General features: G+C 39.5%; 2 protein-coding genes and 1 long non-coding RNA gene across 4 annotated transcripts; 2 read left to right on the top strand and 1 right to left on the bottom strand.

Moving 5' to 3' along the window:
• Positions 1-1,650: 1,650 nt before the first annotated feature.
• On the top strand, positions 1,651-7,907 carry LOC115757174 (uncharacterized protein At1g28695-like). Its single transcript, XM_030697293.2, is given in 4 exon segments — positions 1,651-1,882; positions 1,960-2,370; positions 7,210-7,605; positions 7,607-7,907. Coding segments are annotated over 4 exon segments (1,107 nt in total). The 5' UTR covers positions 1,651-1,723; the 3' UTR covers positions 7,748-7,907.
• On the top strand, positions 3,043-3,440 carry LOC115731194. The gene is made up of 2 exons (XR_004014228.2): positions 3,043-3,149; positions 3,182-3,440. It is a non-coding gene; the product is annotated as an uncharacterized LOC115731194 (long non-coding RNA).
• A 5,060-nt stretch (positions 7,908-12,967) lies between the features above and the next one.
• Positions 12,968-18,922, bottom strand: LOC115757173 (protein gar2). Of its 2 annotated transcripts, none has more exons than XM_030697292.2 (12): positions 18,412-18,922; positions 17,339-17,883; positions 17,160-17,249; positions 16,817-17,056; positions 16,164-16,385; positions 15,327-15,618; positions 14,931-15,244; positions 14,723-14,832; positions 14,511-14,623; positions 14,346-14,419; positions 14,170-14,263; positions 12,968-13,990 (listed from the first exon to the last, which is right to left on the bottom strand). In XM_030697292.2, the coding sequence occupies exons 1-11, from the start codon at positions 18,683-18,685 to the stop codon at positions 14,171-14,173; spliced, it is 2,367 nt and encodes a 788-aa protein (XP_030553152.1). In that variant the 5' UTR covers positions 18,686-18,922; the 3' UTR covers positions 12,968-13,990; position 14,170. The 2 variants fall into 2 exon arrangements, with proteins under 2 accessions (XP_030553152.1, XP_048141858.1); XM_048285901.1 differs by having other exon boundaries at positions 12,968-14,047.
• Between the last annotated feature and the right edge of the window lie 3,165 nt (positions 18,923-22,087).

Below are 22,087 nucleotides of genomic sequence, written 5' to 3' on the forward strand. Positions count from 1 at the left end.
AACAACCCCACATATAAAACGCACGTGGATTGATGTTGTTGAGGGGCTATCTCATTGAGCTAAGGATATATAGGGTTATAGAGAAGAAAATATTGGGCATGGGATCATCGTGATTCTGCCTAAAGTAACGATAAATTTCAAATCATGTGCACAAATTCTTTTAAGTCATTATTATGTTTATAGAATCTAGCTATGTTGATCTTCTGGAACTGTTGTAATAAGGTTTATAGTGGCTTACATCCATGGCCACTAGATCAAGACATTCAGTGGGCACGAATGCTCGATCCGGAGTCTTGCAGCTGCCATGGCCACGAAGTTTGAGCCTGAGCCCAAAGTTGCTATCTCCTAGCAACAGCCATGGCCATCTATGCTTTCGACATCTTTCAGTTGTGGTGTCATTTGAGCTCTAGCTCGCCTAAGCCATGGCCAGTGGAGCTTCGGGCGTGTGGCCATGGATGCTCCACGGGAGCTTTGCAACCGTCATAGACACGAAGCTGGAGCTCCAGCTAGCGGCCATGGCCACCATATCTTGAGCTGCGCAGAGGGTGTCGGTAGCGTAAGAGAAGATGAGGAAAAACCGACGGAGAGAGAGAGAGAGAGAGAGAGAGAGAGAGAGAGAAGGGAGACCTCAAAATTTCTGTACGGCCGGACTACATGTCGGGCTCTGAATAAACTGTTTTCTTACTGCCTGACAATTTCGTCCCACCTAACATTTTCTCATGAAAGCCCGCATATGCCCCTGAAAAGTCAAACCCAAGATGCCCGCGTCGATCCAACTCTCTGTAGACCATCCAGTCAAACCGAGTGCTGTTAAAGCAACACGGTCCAATTTCGATCATGAACGCTTCCACTCAGTCCAATAGCCCCTCTTAAGATCTGAAACCCACCCAAGTACTTAGAATGATTATAGTCCTTTATTTATAGGCCTCAAGACTAGGAGTTAAAACATACATTTATATGGGCTTTATTGATTATTATTGTACTTATTAATTTATTTAATAAAGAAAACATATACAGTTTTCTATTTAGTCTAATATGCAACTAGATAGTATGGGCTGAAATAAGCCTTATTTATAATTAGGAGATAGGTCAAAATTTTTATAAATAGAGCTCAAGTCTCTCATTTAAATTCTAATGTACACATAACTCACATAAAGAGTCGTCGAGAGCGATACGTAAGGAGCCGTCTCATTGAATCCAGTGTATAAAAGGGGTTCATAGAAAAGAAGCTCTTGAGTATCGGATTATCGCAAATTCCATATCAATAACAATGGATCCGAAACAAGGTGCGTCAATTCTTCTACTTTATGAAACTGTGATTCGCATATCTAAACGTGATGATTTTAGGTGGCTACATAAAGATATTAATTGCAGCTTATACTAGGATCATATAAACCACCGTGTGTGTCGCGGACTCCTAAACTCTACCCAAAAGAGTTCTCCACGGCCACCATTTCAACCCCCTTTATCAGCCTCCAACGGCGGCCGGTCTTACTCGTTTTTTCTTTCCTTTACAATGAGTCAGAAAGAAGATGTAAATAATAGATTATCGAAGGAAACCGATAAAAGTGGCAATTTTTAGGGCAGAAAAATTGGTTTCTGGACTATTTTGTCCTCATTCTAGGTGGGAAGTACTAATAATTTCCCGACTTGGACTTCCGATTCTTACAAGCGTCCCATCATATGAACTCAACCTCTCTCTCTGTCTCTCACCCTAGAAAAAATGAAGATGGATCACTACCCAAAGGGCTCTCTCTCCTACCTCACCGTCCTTTCTCTTCTCTTTGCCGGCTTTCTCTACCTCTGGATCACTACTTCATCTTCCACCTCAAACCCTTTGCTCCCTATTCAGTCCCAATACAACTGCTTACCCCAAAACCCTGTAAGTGCCCATGTCTTCATTTTGCATGATCGCTCGATTTCAGAAACTAAGTACACTGATACCAGTATTCCTTCCAGGAGATCGCCCCCGCCGCCGCCATTGCAGTCCCGAGGGACGACCTCGAGCTCGTGCTGAGCAAGGCGTCGATGCCGAACAGGACGGTGATCATCACATTCGTCAACCGGGCCTACGCAGACCCCGGCGCAGAGGTGGATGCTGGCACGACTTTGCTGGACCTGTTCATCCGAAGCTTGTGGCTCGGGGAGGGGACGAGGGGGCTGCTGGACCACGTGGTGGTGGTGGCGATGGACCGGGCGGCGTACCGGATGTGCCGGTTCCGGCGGCTGAACTGCTACCGCTTGGAGACGGATGGCGTGGATTTCAGGGGAGAGAAGGTGTACATGTCGGAGGACTTCATCAGGATGATGTGGAGGCGGACGGCCTTTCTCGGCGATGTTCTCAAGCGGGGTTACAACTTCATCTTCACGGTAAGGGGCTACATTTTTTTAGCAGAAAATAATAAAATTATCAATTTTTTTTTATTAATTCCTGATTTTTTTGTTTCCTTTTCGTACGATGGCCGACAGAACAAAAACCCATGTTTTACTGGGGTTCACAAGTCACCAACAAAGACTTTTGTTTTCGCAGAATAATCTTAGCCACCTAGGGGCAGAAAAAAAAATGGCTACGTGAAATCCAAATTGATCTACAAAATAACCAAATTTATATGAGGATTCGATTTAGAAAGGCAGTCGGGTACATTCGTACTTAATAAGCAAATACCGAGCAGCAAAGATCGACCCTTTTTTAGATTTATGCATGGCGAAAAAGGCAGAGAAATTTACCAAAGATGCTTTTGTCGATCAACAATTAGGTCATTGGTCAATAAACATAACTGCATTCTAGACGTATGTTCTTTCCGTTTTCGCTTGTGTTTTTTTTTTTTGGTCGATATTTTTTTGACCAAATAAATTTTTTTTTTTTTTGCTTGTGTTGTCTGGCCATCAATCTTCTTCAGAGGAAAGTATGTGGTGGAGATCTATAATTGGTTCCCCGACTAAATTTACATTGAGTACTGACTCACATATCGTGTCGTGATAGAGCTAACAATAGGTTTAAAGATTACACATGCTAAGGTTAGGTTTACAGAAAGGATAGTAATGATGAGGTAGCGATTCGAACCCAAAGCATAGAGCAAAAGGCTACTAAGTGGTCCTTGTTAGGAAACTTAGGTGGGGATAAAGGGATGATGGAAAATGTCTCTAAGGTGTAGTTTTTTTTTCTGGTCGAAACTCTAAGGTGTAGTTGAAAAGGAAGAATTGATGAAGTGGGGACAGGTTGGCAATCATACAAAATAGAAAATTTGGGCTGAAGTGGAAGAATGCCACGTGGAAGAGAGATGGGGTCCTTCCCTCCCCAAAAGTTCGGGAATATGTGGGAAACAACTTACATCGATTGACTTGTCAGTATTGGCATGTGACGTGTGGGAAAAGAAAAGCTGTAGCGGGAAAACCTTGGACTGAATTCGTGAATGCTAAAATGAACTTTTTTCTTCTAATGTTTATCCTATTTTAAAGTGACAAAAAAGTCAATAAACCTCTCCTTCGAAGCCCTCCATCCTTAGACAAGAGCTTCAAGATTTGTCCCTTGAATTTTAAGGTACCATTCACATTAATCTCACTTTACAAGGGAAGTAAAGACAACCTAAAACGGAGTTGAGGGTTTGTGCCACCTTTGTAGTTGAGATTGATAACTCCTTTACTTTAACTGTATTTCGAGGTGGGTATAATAATTTTATTTCTTTTTATATAATTAAGAGACATTGTCATGAAAACTTGACTATCCGAATATTCATGAAATATCTTGCAAATCCCATGAATTTAGCTCTTTCAATGTAGCGTGAACTCTATATCATGGAACTAGTAAAAGTTTGAGTGGCAATATGTTATTGTTTGTCCTTCCTACATTTTTAAAGTTGTGCATTGTCTTTTAAAGGAAAAATTATCCAAAAAATCTTAGATCTATTGTACGGCGGTCAATTCAATTCCAAATCTTTCAATTTTGTCAATTATGTTAACGATGTGTCAAAAAAATAGTCCTCTCACACAACTAACCAAATGATAGGTTTATGACTAAATTTGCAAAATTTCAAAAAGTTTAAAACTGAATTGACACAATTGAAATGTATAACACTATATTGGTAAATCGTCAAAATGTTCAGAACTAAATTAATATAATTAAAAAGTTTAAGACTCAATTGATCGCCATATAATAGGTTTAAAACTTTTTGAATAATTATCCCTTTTTTTAATATGCAAAGAATTTCTCAAAAGAAAAAAAGACACACATAAAATAGACAAATATCGCTTGTACGGGACATCGAAAAGCACAAAGCAGGTTTTTCTTATGAGGCTATGATACCATGAGAACGGGACATCGAAAGGCATGTTTCTAATGATATTGATTCCCTTGCCTAGAAAAATCAAAGTGTTTGAATTGACAAGTGTAGAAGAGGCAGAGCTCCATTATTGTTTTGACACAGGTATGGAAGGTGAGGAGAGTCGATCCATGAATAGTGTGGGAAGGTGAGAAGAGTCGATCCATGAATAGTGTGGGAAGTTATCCTCACGCCTCTCCATTTATCTTGTATGATTAAATGCCCAAAGAGGGAATTTTCTTTTTCTAACTTTACTCATAGTTAGAGATGAAATAATTTTCCGGATGGGTGTAAGAAACTCGCACAATCATATAGATCATGTACCAAATAAGGCTGATTCTACACAAGTCTCTGAACTTCATTAGGGTTTTCTAAATTAATTTCTTCCACTAAAGATCGACCCAATAAAAGATGGATTGGATGTTTACGAGTGCTCTTGGGACGATCTTGAGCATATGTTGTATTTGAAAATACATTTCGATTAATAACACGGTTAATTATACTGAAAACCGTAAACTAGTCTCGGTCAATTAGCAACTTAAGAAGCGTCTTAAGAACACCCTTTAACATATCCAACATGGTATTACCCTAACACTAATAGAGGGAGCGTTTGGCTGCCGACAACTATTGAATATGTTACTTGATTAGGATATTTTGTTTCAGACCTCCTCGTGTTCAACGAAAATTGCCCGTCCGTTTTGTTATAATAGAGCGGTGCATGACCTACGTCACGGATCACTTGATTTCCTATTGAATAATTGGGATGAACAGTATTTTTTTTTTTTTTTTCTTTTCGCTGGTTAGGAATTTTTGGATTTAATAATTATCATCACGGGATGGGTGGTGGACATTGATAGGCTCCACATGTTGGAGACAAGGGTGTTTACTATAAGGCCAATTCTTGCCTTTGTTTCCACGGAACCATACGGGGGTTTACTCGAGATGAAATTATTTCGAGGAGATTTTATTAATTTGCTTTTTCCAAGGGTGTTGACTCTTGATGGATACGTTTGCTGTTCGCTAGAGAAATTGAAATAGGAGATGCTGCTTAATGTTTAGTTTAAACGGAGGAGACTAGTGGCTAGGATCTTTAATTTCGTTAATTTCTAGGAAATGCTATTGTTGCATTTCATAATGTTCCACATGGGCTCGGGACGAAAGGTGCGTGAATGAGATTTAGGCTGTGTTTGTTTCATGAAAAATGAACGATTTGAAAAATATATTCTTAAAAACGATTGTTTGTATCGCTTGAAATAATTAGTTAATAAAAAATATTTCAATTGTCGACGATAATTTATATCTAAATATTTTCATGAACGATGATAATATTTTTTGTTCGTTTGTTTTTGTGAGCAAATCAATTTGTTTTTTCAAATAATTCCTTTTTCGAGAAGCAAACGTAACCTTAAAAGAGAAGTCCCGATTTGCATCCCATAGTCCGTATCATGATCAACCCTTGTACCACAACATCTATCTCTCGAGAGCAAATTTAAGTAATAAGTTTTTTTCCTACCGTGAGGGGATTCTAATCCTTTCTCGTAGGGTGAAGTACATTATAAGTGTCAAAACTTGTGGACGACGCTCACTTTAAAACTTTTAAAACGATCACTTAAGTATTAAATTTTTTTAAAAATACTTATTTCAATGCCAACTCTGATTTGAGCTGATGTGGCTCACCGGAGTTGGTACTGAAGTGAGCGTTTTTTAAAAAAAAATTGGCACTTAAGTAATCGTTTTGAAAGTTTTGGAACTAAAGTGATCGTTTTTCAAAAAAATTGGCACTTAAGTGACTATTTTGAAAGTTTTGGTACTAAAATGAGCATCGCACATAAGTTTTGACATTTGTAACTTAAGCCCTTTCTCATATATGCCGAGATGTTTGAATGTCTAGACGTTATAACATAAGGTTAAATAAAAGGTTAGGCAAGAAGATATAGCAATAGTTTCCACCATGCAAAGTGAATCTCTCAAAATGTAGTATGCCATTAGCAACAAGATTGGGAAAAATTACCAAACAAATCATAAACTTATTGTATTTGTGTCAATTCAATCCTAAATCTTTCGATTTGGCCAATTTAGTCCTGAATCTATTGATGATTTGCCAATTTAGTCCAAACTATTTTAGCGATTTGCCGGTTTGATCCTTCCGGCTAATTCTAGCTAGAAGTCGCAGGTATGGATGTTGATCACGTTATGTAGGACAACCGGCGTTGATGTGGACAATATTTTGCAATTTTTGAAATTTTTTCTGATTTCTAATATCTTTTTAAAATTTTCATTTTCATTTTATTTTCCATCTTTTCTTTTCTTTTTTTTATTCCTTCTTCCTCCATCAATCGCCGAGCCTCGGTGATCACCGGAAAAGGAAAAAAAAAAAAAAAAGAAGAAAGGAAAGAAAATAAAAAAAGGAGAAAAAATCCCGAAAATTAAAGAAAAGTTACAAAAATTTATCCACATCGGTGTCGGTTGTGATAAATAGGATGGACGATGCTAATTGACCGCTAAGTTAGTGATTTTTTTACCAAAATTAGCCAAAAGAAGTAAATCGGCAAATCGTCGAAATTTTTAGGACTAAATATGTACAATTGAAAGGTTTAGGACACCATTAGAAAATCTTCAAATGGTTTAGTACTAAATTGGCCAAACTGAAAGTGTGATTTTGCGAAGAAAAATAAATATCAAAAGAGTATGGGCAGAAATACTAATTTTTTTTCTATCATGACATTAGTGCTCTTGTCACACCATGAAACTTCCTTTGATGTGCTTCTTTTGAATTAGTTTTGTAATTTATTCACAAAAGCGTAGCTCAATCTTGATTAAGCAGTTGGTTATGAAGATTTTTATTTCGACTATGTAACCTCATCCATCCGCAATCTTAATTTTCTCGCAGGACACAGATGTGATGTGGCTCAGGAATCCATTCACAAAGCTGAGCAGGAACGAAAGTGAGGACCTCCAAATCAGCACCGACGTCTTCAACGGCAACCCGTGGTCGGAGGACAACTTCATCAACACCGGATTCTACTCCATCCGGTCGAACAACAAGACGGTCGCGCTGTTCGACGAATGGTACTCAAGACGAGAGAACGCCACGGGCAAGAAAGAGCAGGATGTCCTATTGGGCCTAGTCCGTGAGGGCGTGCTCAAGAGACTCGATCTCCGCGTGCGGTTCCTAGACACGATCTTCTTTAGCGGATTCTGTGAGGATAGTAAGGATTTCACAGAGGTCACGACAGTCCACGCGAACTGCTGCCGGAGCATCACGGCTAAGGTTTTCGACCTCACTCGCAGTGCTTCGAGATTGGAAGAGGTTCAAGTTGTTGAGGAAGAAGATGGCGGCTGCCAATGGGACGGTGGCGAGCTGGAGATGGACGAACCATATGGGGTGTTGGCGTGCTTGGGGAGTGCGAGGCAACAGAAATAATTAGATGGTTTTCACGTTTGTTGGCCATTCTTTTCGTTGTAAGTATGTCATTAAATTATTGAGCATCGATGGAACTTAGAATGTAATAAAAATGACAGAACGAACGTACCTATTATTACTTTACCTAAGGACCCGAACCTATACGAATCGGACCGTGTTTCGGGTATGCCATTTGTTCGAGCTACAGTAATAGCAAAGAATTTCTTTTTTGCTTCCCATAAAGAATTTCGTGAAAGTTTGAAGTGTATCGGGTTTTATAATAACCAAAACGATGGTGGGGCTACGGCATTGGCTTTGACGCCGTATTCGCCGGAGATGATGGACTGCCTCTCCGCCAGTGGGGGGGGTGGGGTGTTGAGGAGGCAACGGCGGTGAAGGAGGCGCTGATGGCGCTGGGAAAAGGAGCAGGAGCTGTGTGTCGTCAAGAGTCAAAAAGTAATGACTCGACAGGTTTGTTTGTTTTTTTTTTTGAACTTTTTTAAACAAATCAATCTGTTTTGTTATAGTGTTTCGAGTCAAATCTATGAGTTTTCACTAGAAGAACCCAAACAAAAGAAGAAATTGAAACCAACAGATCCAAACGTTTTCAATTCGGTTCAGGCAATATTCTATCCTCTGCGCAATTTTTACAACCCTACTTCTTGTGAATTTTACACATCAAGCGTTCGTTGTTTGACTCGTAACCCTAATTTAGAGTGCCAAAACCTTGGATTTTGACAATATTTTGTTTGGTCTGAGTTAAAATGGACAGAAAAGAAAAGACTTAGACGACCCTCAAAGTTGCCGATGACCGATTGAAGCGTCGATTAAGCTCAACCTTAAAATCGAAAATCACCCGATCAAGTTCTATCAATTGCATGCAAACTAGTCTTAGACAAACTAAAACAAGAACTTAAGCGGTTCATGGAGTTTTTAGGCGTTTCACGACGTCTATGTGACCAGATCTCCACGCCCGTGCTTTTGAATTATAGGGGAAAAAAAAAGAGGACTTGAAAGAGGTGAGTATTTTCTCCACTCATGCTAATTTAAATAATTTCTTAATTTAATCTCTCCAAATTCCTTTAGAAGTGAGAGCTAAGCATATTCGACAACTTGATAATTGCCTTTCACTCTACTTTACTTCCCTCGTTAATTTAATCATCTATCGATTTTTCCACAATCGACCTTTACCTAGGTCTTCTGTTTTTTTTTTTTCCCTCAGAATTCGCTTTCTTCTGCATAATAATAATTCAAGTTGACTACTTATCTACTTAATCTGTATTAGTATTTTATGTTTTGACAAAAATATTGGACTTAACGAAAAGTCAATCGCGTTTCTCAAATTTGGCTGCAAGAATAAGGGGAAAAAAATCATAGGTTGACGTAGCAATAGATTTAGAATTTCTTTGATAATTTTCCCATTTGATCAACGCCGTTGCAATAAGAACTTTTCTAGCTACTAAGGACACTATGCATGTACGGCTCAAAATGAGTTATAAATGCAGACGTTTTAAAATTTAAAGGCAAACTTTAATTTCAAGACCCAATCCACAGCCCAAATGACAGCATAAAAAGTGACCAATCACCCTTTTAAGAAGTCAATTATCGATGCCAAACATAAATTCCTTCTTTATGTCTTTTTCAAGCGTGTCTTGTAGATTCCTTCCAAATTTTCTTGTCAGTTTGCACTTGCTGATCTCTTTCTTTCATGATTTACAAGATTAATGATTCGAATTTCTGTTTAGATTGCTTTTTCATGAGGGTTAATGCCATGAAAAATAGAGGTGAACATGGTTCAGGTGGTTATGTTCTAGACTTAAAACCCGAAACCTACATTATTATAACCGGTTCTCAGTTTTTGAAACATGAAACCTATCATTTTTTGTTTTGAAACCTATTTTGGAACCTACCCTTTTTTTTGTCCGGTTCCAACGTCTATCCGAGATCTTGTTTTTCTTTTGTTTCTTCTTCTAATTTCATTTTTTTAGCAAAATAATATGAGTAGCAATAAAACGATTCAAAGTAAAAGATTGAATAATAAAACTCATTATTTGCCAATTGCAATGATCCCTAATATGAATAATAAAAATTAAAATACATCAAAAATAGAGGAGGAGAGGTGAGCGAAACTATTTTTTTTTTTTTTTTTTTTTAAGCTAAAAACGCTAAACCGGTTTGTTTTAATGAGTCTTTCTTGGAATCGAAACCGAAAAGTTCCCGGTTCCTAAAATTTAGAACCAATTATTTCAAGTCAGGTTTCTTTACTTGGAATTGGGAACCAGGAATAGAAAAGTTCTAAAAAATATGCATTCCTAATGGGTTCCTTTAAAAATAAAAAAAGTAACTAAAAACTTCTATAGGAAAAAAACCCAATAGCTTTCGATTTGATAAAATTCTTGGACACCTTTAGAAAAGGGAACCTAAAAAAAAAAATTTTTCGAGTGGTTTGGTCTAATTGCACACCCCTAATGAAAAATCCTAAATTGGTAAACCCGTGACCAATTTATCGCAAATTAATTTTTTTTTACCTATTTAAAAGCCCTAATTGCCCTAATGAAAACCCTAAATTGATAAATCTGTGACCAATTTATCCCAAATTAATTTTTTTGACCATTAAAAACCCCAAACTAGTATACATATGATAAATTTACGCCAAACTAATTTTTTGACCACAAAAAATCTCAAACTATGCACTTATGATAAATTTACTCCAAACTAGTACACATGTGATAAATTTACCCTCTATTAATTTCCGTAAAATTGAGTTAATATCATGAACTTCAAATTGGTACACATGTAACAAACGAAGAGTAAAAACCCCAAACTAATAAACCCATCAATTGACATGTGCCATTTAACTAAACAATTTGAAATAAAATTTAACGAAAACTAATAAAAGGTAAATTTGTCAAACATGTACTAATTTGATATTTTTTTTTTTGTCAAAAAATTAATGTGTAATAAATTTATCACAAGTATACCAATTTGAGATTTTTTGTGGTGTTAACCCTTTCAATGAATTTTGTTGATAGTTTTGATAGAATAAACATAAGAATTCTTAATCTTCAACGATATTCATTGTCTCCATTTCATTTAAATTCAACGTCTCTCACACACACACACAGAATTATCCCTCCTTTCCGTCTGTTCGTTAGAAGATTGAGAACAAAAAAATCATAGGAATTTTCGAAAGAAGGGTTTGTGATTGTTTAAGCGAGGTATTGCCTGTTCTCTAGGCAAGGGATTCTACTATAAGAGAAAAATGTTAAAGACTTTGTCGTTCCTCAAAAAGAAACAAAAAATCATGTTTCTCACGGCTGGCTGCATGAACAAGGGGGAAAATCATCCTATATTACACATAGACTTAATCAACGACATCACAATAAGAACTTTTGCAGCGAACCAGGACATCGCAATGAGAACTTTTCTAGCAACCAAGGACGCTGTGTATGTACAGCTCAAAATGAGGTATAAAGCTAAGCCATATGTCCAACGGAGATGTTTAAAAATGCAAACTTTAATTTCAAGATGAGCGGCTCTGCTTCCACAACCCAAATGGGAACTTACCGAGGAAGGAACAATACAATTTCTGGGTACGCAAGGACGAATGCATATTTTTCTTTTGCTTAGTAGGAAAATCGGAGGATACATCGGGGGGAACAATACAATTTCTTGGTATGCAATTAACCAAGATAACATTGGCACGGATTTTCGGATACAGCAACCGGAACGATATCCCTTCACCTCATGTTACCGTCTACGAGTCGTAATATTACTCGTCATGGGTGCGTTTGCCTCCTGGAAGTGGACGACCGAACCAAAAAGGTCCGCATCTACTGCCACATTCTGTTTCCACCAGGATTGCTCGTCTTAACTCAGAAACAAATTGTTGAAGTGCTAGCTGCTTAGCTGGTTATGAAGTCTAATGGAGGATCAATCTCATTAACAACCATTTCTAATGGCAACAGAAGTGTTGCAGATGTTTATTGGGGAAGTCATGGACCTTGTGGAGCCAAATCCGCTGACACAGGCCTTGGTCAGTTTGCCTGGTGTGGATGGACCATCGACAGAGCAATAAATCTTTCTTGGAGGAGGTTAAACATCGAGTAATAAATCTTTCTTGTAGGAGGTTAAACATCAAGTAATACATCTTTTCTTGGAGGAGGTTAATCATCGAGTAATCAATATATTGCTGCTAAAGAGGATTCAATACTCTTCAGCTCGACCGAGTTCCACGACATAAGATTTATGATGGAATACAAAAGTGACATACAAAACATGGAGAGACAACCCACTTATTTTCACTCGTAAAGAGAGATTAATTCAACTACAGGTTTCTCCACAAGTAACGCCCTTTCCAACTCACAAGGAAACCTAAAGAATGGAAAGAAAGGACAAAAAAACGAAAGGATAGCTGAATCTGTGATGAACAAGAAGAATGCCAAGCTATGGACAACTCTCCATACCCAAAAAAAAAAATTAGACAGACGCAAATATCAGACATATCAATGCCTCGCCACAAATCTTCTACACTCCAAGCTCTTACTGTCAATTATGGTTTGAGCAGTCATAATGCATGTAACAAGCAAAGTGCAACGAAACCAATGGACTTGGGGCAGCAATAATAGGGGATCCAGCATCTCATCCCCAAACTCATTTCACTACTGGGAACAAAAGTCACCAGATTCAGAAATACCAAGTTATGGGGCGTAAGTTTTAATTTTTCAGATTCGGGAGTCAGCCGGTAGTAGTTAAATATAAACTTCTCCAAGTTCAGTAAGCAATACCTACTTAAATATATGAAGCCGAGGTTTGGGTCACGCACAACCAATCTTATGGCACAATGGTTAGAACTCCCATAAGAAAAACCAATACCATAACTGTTGGAGGGTTAGTGGCCACGACTTGCTGCTGCAAACTTCACGAAAGGGCATATGCCGAAGTCTGACAAAATGCCCAAATTATTAGGCATAAAAAGCAAGGAAGCAGAGTATCCATGGTTTTTTTCTCTCATAATCTCAAAGTGGTATTAGTTGTCCAATGTTTCCCAAAACAAAATCAAATCTCAACTAAGCCATTTGTAAGATCTTGACTATTGCAAGATATCCATCCAGTCAACAAGAAGAGTATATTTTTCGGGAAATCAGTCCAATCACTTTCTTAGGCCATTTAGGCTTTTCTGCCAAGGAACCACTTTGGTATAAAGCAAACATTCAAGTGATGGCCTATGTTTCACATCCAAATAACGGCATCAAATCTGTATCGCATTACAACTGCAGTTTCACTGTTCCAACAAGTTTCTCAGTCACCGAATAAACAAGCCAGCTAGCAATAACACACCCAACAATTATGTTGCTCCTAAATAAATCTGCTGTATAGGGCTTCCCATCAGCAGCAATCAAACAATGTAGGAAAGATGTGAAGCCCATGATACTTTTTGCTCTCACAAAGTTATACCACAGCAGCAACGACAATATGTCCATGACTTTGAGAATCTGACTTTCAGCTTATAAAGTAAGCTCATTGGTTGTGATAAAGAAGATTCAAGTGCAATCAGAGCTTTCTTCCTGCGTATAGCCGACAGGAGTTACCCTCCTAAGAGAAATACCATAAAACTAAAGGCCAGTAATGGGACAAAAATAATGTATCGTCAAGGGATTCTCCTGTTATGTCGCATTTCTTCTTGTGATCTTTACCACTACCGAGAAAATGGATTCGAATACCAACATGCACACTGAGGCAGTTTTCTTCTGAAGCCTCAGTCATTCTCTTAACTTTCAGGCCAAGGGTTGAATTGTTCTTATTAGGGAAACAGGGAAGTGGTGATGGGCCATGAGCCATAGCTTATGATATATTTGACTGCTTTAATTATGCTCATTAATTTTCTTCAGGCATCACCAAAGATAACCATCACATTCTGAACCTTTAAAAAGCAGTAGAACTCCTTTGCTCCGTCCAATAGAAAAGCTGATGCACAACATCCCCCAACAGTCTCCTCCAAAGGGAACACTTTCAGAACATGAAAGATGTAATAATACAAATAAGAAACGATCTTGATGTCCTAAATAACTCAAATTGTCTCCACTGTAGAATAAGCATGGCATTGGCCTCTAGGGATGATCACCACAGCCTGTTTGAAATACTGAAGCACGAACATCAAGCTAGAATCCCAATAATGACGAGGCCTGAATTCTCTTCCACATTTATAGGCATCATTATGCTAGCTTCCAAAGATCCACACAAGACCAGCCTCTTTGAAAGGTCAAATCTGTTCCATAGATAAATTCACTAGTAACCTCACTCTTGAAAATTCACTAGTAAACCTTTGGATGAAACAGCAGAGTGATGGCATGTCCCGAGAAACTGTTAGCCTCCAATGTAGACCATCCAATCCCCAAACACTTCAGAAACACTGAAAAACTAATAACATAAATAAAGAAGACTTACCTCAGTAGTATGAACCAGAACTACCGGGACCCATGTAATTGTTGCCTCCTCCACTGCGGCTTGAGTACATTGAAGAGTAAGAGCTGCCACCAACCTGCATTACAATCAATGGACTCAATGTGAGAGCATGCGAAGCACATTGCTAACACATCTGTCACAGATAAGTAGAGGATTACATTATTTCCTCGAGACATATACTCGCTATAGCTTGATGAGTACATTCCTCCAGCATCGCTGCTACCATAAGAACCTGAAACCATAGAGACCAAAATATTCATGTCAATGACAAAAGAAAGCCATACATTATCGGTGAATTAACACTTAGATGACTAACTGCCTACCTCCATAACCCATACTTTGATGACGACTCCCATAGTATCCATGTGAATCTTGACTGGACATACTGGACATAGAACTCCTACTGCCACCATAACCCATACTAGATCTCCCATGTCTAAAACAGAATCCATATGTAGTCACCAGCAGCAGCAGCAGCAATACAGACTTTATATTCCAGTAATTGCTACCCTAGACGATATTACAGAATACTAACCTGTCACTGTAGGTATCGCCGTAGTGGCTACTAATGCCACCAAGTTCATAGTCCAGCCTTGCCCTGGATTGGCGGACACCCGGATCAGCATAACGCGGAGGCACATCATCCTTCATTTTCGCGACACGTAGCAAATTATGACACTCTCAAGTACAATAAGAAACGAGATATGCAATTCAACTTCAAAATTAACTAATAAGATTTTTACCACTGCAGAATATGGGCGTTTTGACCCTGAAATAGATTCATAATCACGTGCACGTGCTTCCCGATAGCTTGGATGTCTTTCAAACCTTTGTCCGTAGCTCTCGTCAGGATAATCCCTCCTTGCAGCAGGGCGGGATGTACTTCTATGCAGGTCAGTGTAACCAGATTCACGTACAGGATAATCATCTCTGTATGCCACACGTCTCTCGGGCATAATTCTGGAACCATAATCTGCAGGTACTCTGCTCCTTGGAGGGGGAAGCTCCTCTCTTCGACTGTATTCCCTCTTCAAGCTATTTCTTGAATATGAAGGAACTGTCAAACAAAAGAGGTTTAAAATGAAGATTCACCCTGCTCCCCTTGCAGCTACATCATATGTATCTTGACTAACTCATACCAGGTGGCCTCCTATCATAAGACCTAGTTGGAGGAGGCAATGGCCTGGCTCTTGGTGGCACGGCCATCACAGGACGTCTCTCTCTCATAGCAACAGGCCTCTTCAAGCTGGCTGACGGAATCCGACCTACAGTGCCCCTTATGCCACGTGCAGGGAAGCTGCGTACAGCTGGACGACTCCATGATCCTCGGGAAGATCGACCAGCCACACGTGCAGAACGCATATCCCCACGACTTGAATATTTTCCTTTGCCTCTCTGAAGAGGTCTTGACAATCTGGCCCTAACTTTGGCCTGAAATACACAGGTAAGTCTTCCATTAATAGGGAAAAAAAAAAAATAATAATAATAACAAGATCTTGAGGTCATAGCCTAACTACGTACCACACAATGGGACTGAATGATATCATGCTGGAATAAGGTAATGGCAACTAATCCAAATGGGATATAATCGGTAACCTTTTTCCATATTATCCAGTCTTATTCTTTCTTAGAGCCCCTTTGGGCAGAAGTTCTCTGACCAAACCAGATTATTTCTCCAACAAGTCATTCTCTCACTCCCTCCTCACCTCTCACGCACACAGACAACATGCATGAAAGCCTCTCTCCCACCCCCTCCCCTCCCCCTTCTTTTTTACACAAGCAATACATATAAAATCTTATGACATGTTTTTCAATATTCCACAACACACACACACACACACACACACATAATATAACATTGTATCCCGACGCACTTGCAAGTTTCCCAGAGTATGCTGCCTTGAGTGATTCAATATACGCAATCAACAAGAATTGGCTCATTAAATAAAAATATGCAGAGTGATGATTAAACGAACCTTACTATCACCTTCACCCAACTCAGAATTATTGATGCTTTTAGCACATGTCACTGCCGCGTCATGGGTGTCAAAGGTAACAAAACCAAAGTCCCGTCTCTTAGCAGATGGCATATTCCTAGCAAGCTCAACCTTTTCAACATCACCATACTTCTTCAACAGCTCCCGCACACGATCCTCATCCCATGAAGCTGGCAGACCATCCACAAATACAGTCTTAACCTGAATGAAGGAGTAGTTGGTGAAATTGGTTGATCAATCAGCCCTCTTGCCCATAAACAGAGACCAGGAAAGAAACATAACAATCTCAACTGAAAGAAGGTTCGATGTATTATAAGTAAATTTCATTGTGACAACAAATTAGAAGCCCATGTTGCCAACTAAAGTAGAAAAGAAAAGAGCCTAATCTAAATAGTAGTAAGCCCAGAAATATTATTTCAGAGAATACTTCACATAGAAAAAGGAAGTTGTATTAGCAAATGCACACAGTTGAAGTGCTATTGTTTTCCATCAATAGGGACATTTTCAGGCACCGTTACTTTCTTAGTGCTGTGACATTTTGCATTCAGAATCTAGAGACTAAGCAATGCAGTGCTTTTCCATCCCAAAGCTAGACAATATCATGGCACTGCTAAAACTTTAGTACCAATTACCTGTGCCATTATTTCATCCCCAGGATCAATAAATGAATCAGCAAAAGAGACCTTGGCAGGCCTATCAACTCCAAATAGAACATCTCTTTTCTGAAGTCTTTTAAACGCATCCATGGCTTCAGAACGAGATGAAAACTCCAGAAAGGCAAAGCCTCGGTTCATCCCTTCATTGTTACCATCGTCAACTAATGTCACATCCTCAACGTTCTCCACACCATAATGTTTCAACTTCTCTTTCAACTGAAGACAAAGTCATGAGAAGAGAGGAGTACATAAGATCTTTGAACGACCGGCTAAAAAATCTAGCGCAACAAAAATAATTTGACCAAAAAGTTGCACTTACAGCTTCCTTTGTCCAGGTTTTACATATGTTACCAAGAAATAGGGTATCACTGTCTTGACTTGGAGTAACCCCACATTGTTTTCCTTTAATCTGGAATAGCACTTATCATAAGTTAAGAATATAATTCAACACTAGTTGAGTGAAACACCAGTTCAAGAACTACAGGAACCAAAAGTTACCACTGGATTTCTAAGATCCGTGACAGCTCGTCTTGCTTGTTCAATAGTCGCAAAGCGTAGGAAAGCAAATCCCTTGTTCCTCCTCGTCTGAGGGTTCATCATCAGCCTCACTTCTGTTACCTCACCAACTGCACTGAAGACTTTCATCAGATCATCCTCAGTCACATCCTTGTCTAGTCCTCCGACAAATACTTCAAACTCTTTGCGTTTGCGCCTCTCTTTGAAAACATCATGGTGATCATCCTCTTCAGCATCAAGTGTCTCCGGATGTTCTGACTCCTCATCCTGATGATCTTCATCTTCTTCACCCTCAAGTTCTTCATGAACATCCTCCAGTTCCTCCTCCATCATATCTCCTTCTTCCTCTTCGATAAGATGCTCCTCCTCATGTTCTTCCTCCCCTTCAACTGTCATATCATGAACATCATCCTGTTCCATCTCTTTATCATCATATTCTTCTGGCTCATATTCCGGATCATTATCCTCCAGATCCAGCCGTTCGTCTTTCCCATACTCATCAACCGACTCCTTCACCTCATCTTCTTCTGTCACGAAATAAGTATTACTTTTTAAGCTCGAGCTCCTTTTCTCATCAATTGACATCCTATTTATTGCATGACAACGGCTCGTTTTGTGCCTCTCCATCTCATAATAAAAGCAACGATAACCAAGAACAAACTGACCCACAACTTTTTCCAAGGCACAACATCTAAACAGTAAGCTTCACCCAAATCTACGCTTGTACAAAAACCATTTCTTGAACGTCAACTTTGCATCAGACCCCTTAATCTGGATCCTCCGCACTTTATTTCAACGAAAAGTGGAAAAGAAAAGAATCATGTTCGGTTGCAAAATACCCAGAAAAAAAAAAATACTCGAATGACAATGGAAAACAATAAACCAAAAGCCGCAAAAGGAACAAGCAACACTAGCAAAGTCGAACTAAGCAACGGCAAACCCAGAGAACAGCCACCACAACTTCGCAAGAAAAAAACAAAATCTCATTAGAATAACCGTAATCCTAATCTGATCCGCATCAAATCAAGCAAATTAAAGCACAAGAATACACATACTCATCAGCGGAACTGAACCGTTCGCCCGAGCAACCTCTGGCTCGCCCCTTTCCTCGACAACCGGCTCCGCAACGAGCGGCTTCTCCTCGACCTCGGGCTTCTTCTCGAGGACCGAACTGTCCTCTTCCACGACGACGACCTCCTCCTTCACTTCCTCAACCTTCACCGGCTCCTCCACCGGAGCATCCTGCTGGCTTTGCGCCTTCTTGGAGGATCTCGGCGTCCGCTTGTGCCCCGACGCCGCTCCGCCCCGCTTCACCGTTCGAGGAGGCATCGCTTCGAATTTCGGGCGATCGAAAAAGCCTCGATAGCTCAGAAACCGCGGAACGAAACCCAAATTGAGCTAAAAAGCGATCACTTTGCTAGGGTTCGAGAACTTGCGAGCTAAGGAACCCGAATCGGGTCAATTGAGGAGGGAAATAGGTGCAGACAAGTGCGAGAGAGCGAGAGAGAGCGAGAGGTGAGCCAGAGACGGTGAAACCCTAGCTGCGGATTTATACGGTGGAAAGGAGAGTGAAGTTCTATGGCATTTTCGTCGAAGTGCTTAGCGTTGGTACCCTCGGCTTTCACACGTGTGCGTCGAGAATGGGTTACGGGGGAATCGGATTCCGAATCACGCCAGTCAATGCACGAATTATTATTATAAAAACTATATTTTTTTAATGTGGATTGAAAAAATTGTAATTTCTATAGACAGGCTCTTAATAACACCTATTTGTATTACATCATGGGCAAAAGCAAAAAAACACAAAAAAAATTAAGGAAAGGAAAGAAGAAGAGGAATAAGATAAGTTCGCACTCTTAACCTTCCATCGATGAAGAAGGTTGAAAACGGAAATGCACCAAAAAGATATTGACAAAAATTGGTTAAGATAATCCGAAATTCGAACAATTAGATATTAATTAAATTAGTTTTTTAGTTCCTCACTTGAGCACAAAAGTGCGCGAATTGAGCTTTTGCACGGAGCGTAAGTTTTACTCATTTAGATGAGATGGAAAAGTCAACGGATTTGGGAAAAAAAAAAGGAATTGAAATGCACTAAATTGAAATACATTGAAAAGGAATGCACGTGGAACTGAAAGGTGCAGGAAATTGAAGGTGCAAGAACAATGAAAGGACAAACTAATTGGAGAGTTGACGGGGATTCGTGTGTCCATAATATCAATTTCTTGCACTTGCCCAGCAAGTGTTCCTGCTTTGTCGAAATAACCACCTTCATGATTTTTGCCTCATTGTACTCGCATGCTTATAAGTCACCAGCCGGTTAATTTAGCGTTCTTTACCCGTGCAGCTTTAGAAATTGCTTCCGAATTCAGCCTAACTTACAGCACATATAAGAACTCTAGAGAGGGAAATTAATACGGGAGATCGGTTTTGGCGTGGTTCAATTCTCAACCTGGAATCGAGCCTTGAAAATCGGACAGGAATTGATCGATTCCGAACCTATCCACTCGGGAATCGGATCGGACTGGTTTGATTCTTAAGTTGAACCGGGACCGAATGTGTAACTTATTGCAAGCCCCCTGTGCTCCCCCCTTCCAGTTGAAAGAGATTTTGTTGACCCTAATCCTAACCCTCACAAGCTCTCGGATCTCGACAATAGCCCAGCCCTAACCTAGATATTCCCTCCCCAGTTCTATTCAAGTTTCGAAAGAAGAGATTTGCCAATGTAAGAAAAAAAAAATCAAGAAATTTACCTCGTTAAAAGAACAAGGGCTTCCTTGTGTGATGATGGCAACGGCAAGGAAAATGATCGTAGGGATTGCGTGTTGATCGGCAAGCGTGAGAGAGTTGAATTAATGGCATCTCGTTCGGCGGGAGGCGGAGCAAGTAACTAATCAAAGAGAGATGAACTAAGGGATATGATGACTCGAGGCCAAATTTTTGTTTTAGGCTAGCCAGTTCCGCCAATCTAGTTCCTGGTCCAATTCTGCTCAAGGAACCAGGAACTGGCGCAATTGTCGCCAATTTCATATTTAGAACCAAGCTTGTTTCTATGAGAATCAAGTAGAATCTCATTCCATCTAAGGACCTATGCACACCTCTAGAAACTAGAAAGAGAAACTCCAAATTCATGATTGTATTTCTAAGTGAGTATAAATGAGGGCATGGGGACCCCTATTTATGCAAGATTCCTTTTTATTACAACCGTTGATCTTCAACCCAACCTAACGACGGAGATTGAAGAGAAATTTCTAGAACACAAAATCATATTTCCCATTTTAATCTAGCAGAATACTCTAAAATGCCCTCAAGAATGTTCTCGAGTACTTAAGAAAGGGTCCTTAGAAACGTCAATACTCGTCCGATTATTTTTGATAATTTCTTGTTACATTTCGCCTTGATAATTTTGAGGCGAAAGAAACCCGACTCGATTGGCTTGCCGGCCTAATCGAGTATCTAACTTTTTAAATAATTTTTTTTCATGAGATAGATAATTAGATTCATTTAATGACATTACTATTTACGGTGTAAACATACTTTCATCCTATAACAAGAATGGCTGGTGGCGGTATTTCAAGCTAAGCTGAGTTCGATTGAGTAGGAAAAAATCAAGTATATCGAGCCGAGTAGAGTTCAAGGTTGTTTGAGTTTTATATTGGGTTGAGTTCGCCGGGAATAATGACATTACTATTTACGGTGTAAACATACTTTCATCCTATAACAAAAATGGCTGGTGGCGGTCTTTCAAGCTGAGCTGAGTTCGATTGAGTAGGAAAAAATCAAGTATATCGAGCCGAGTAGAGTTAAAGGATGTTTGAGTTTTATATTGTGTTGAGTTCGCCAGGAATAAAGGTGTTGGAGTCGAGTTTCGAGCTTTTGAGTTTATGAATCGAGTCAAGTTGGTATTGTTTTTAGTTCTACTCGACTCGGTTGCACCCGAACCCACCGCCATAGAAGTTGGAAAATTGAAGTAGAAAAAATTAAACTGTCTCTATTATTGATATAATAATAATAAATGCAACTTTTATTATTGGCTCAATACTATTTGGGTTTTTCTGGGTTAAAACATTTACACTTCTCGTTTTTTCACGAAAAATATTTTTTTGGAAAATATTTTTCCCAATTTCTGATGTTGGAGGGCAGAAAAAATGTGGTTAAGGAAATATTTTCTAATCAATGGAAAATATCCTTCAAGAAAGGAAATCATTTTCACCTCTCTTACGTGTGAAAGGGAAATCACTTTCTGAAACAGAGAAAATCCCCCTCTTCCTCCCTCCTCCCCGTTCTCTCTCCTCGGTTGTTGTGTCTTCGGCTCTTCTCTCCCTTCTTGGCTTGCCATTTCGATTCCAACAACTGAGCTGCGATCTGGGGAATCTTTGCCTCTATGGCAAGCTCGAGGCATTACCACCCACAAGCTATCCCTCTCAATCATGACCTAACGCTCTCTCTTGATGTGATCCAGCCACGGTGACGACGAGTAGAACCAAATCAATTCCAAAGTCTTCCATGACGAGATCCTCCACCATAAACCATGACCGATCGTTCGGCCGAGTCCCTATCATAGATGAGTTTCCAACGAAGCTTAGTGACAATCGAAGCTTTTCTAGTACACTTCCATATCTGACACAAGGTCACTGCCCCGATTGAGTTCCAGCAAGCTTCAATAACCACACAGACGAGGCGAGCGCTCGCTAGATCTAGCGAAGCCGAGGCTTGCCTCGCTAGCCTCGA

The sequence above is a fragment of the Rhodamnia argentea genome, chromosome 9 (genome assembly GCF_020921035.1).
Source record: "Rhodamnia argentea isolate NSW1041297 chromosome 9, ASM2092103v1, whole genome shotgun sequence".
NCBI classification, from domain to species: Eukaryota; Viridiplantae; Streptophyta; class Magnoliopsida; order Myrtales; family Myrtaceae; genus Rhodamnia; species Rhodamnia argentea.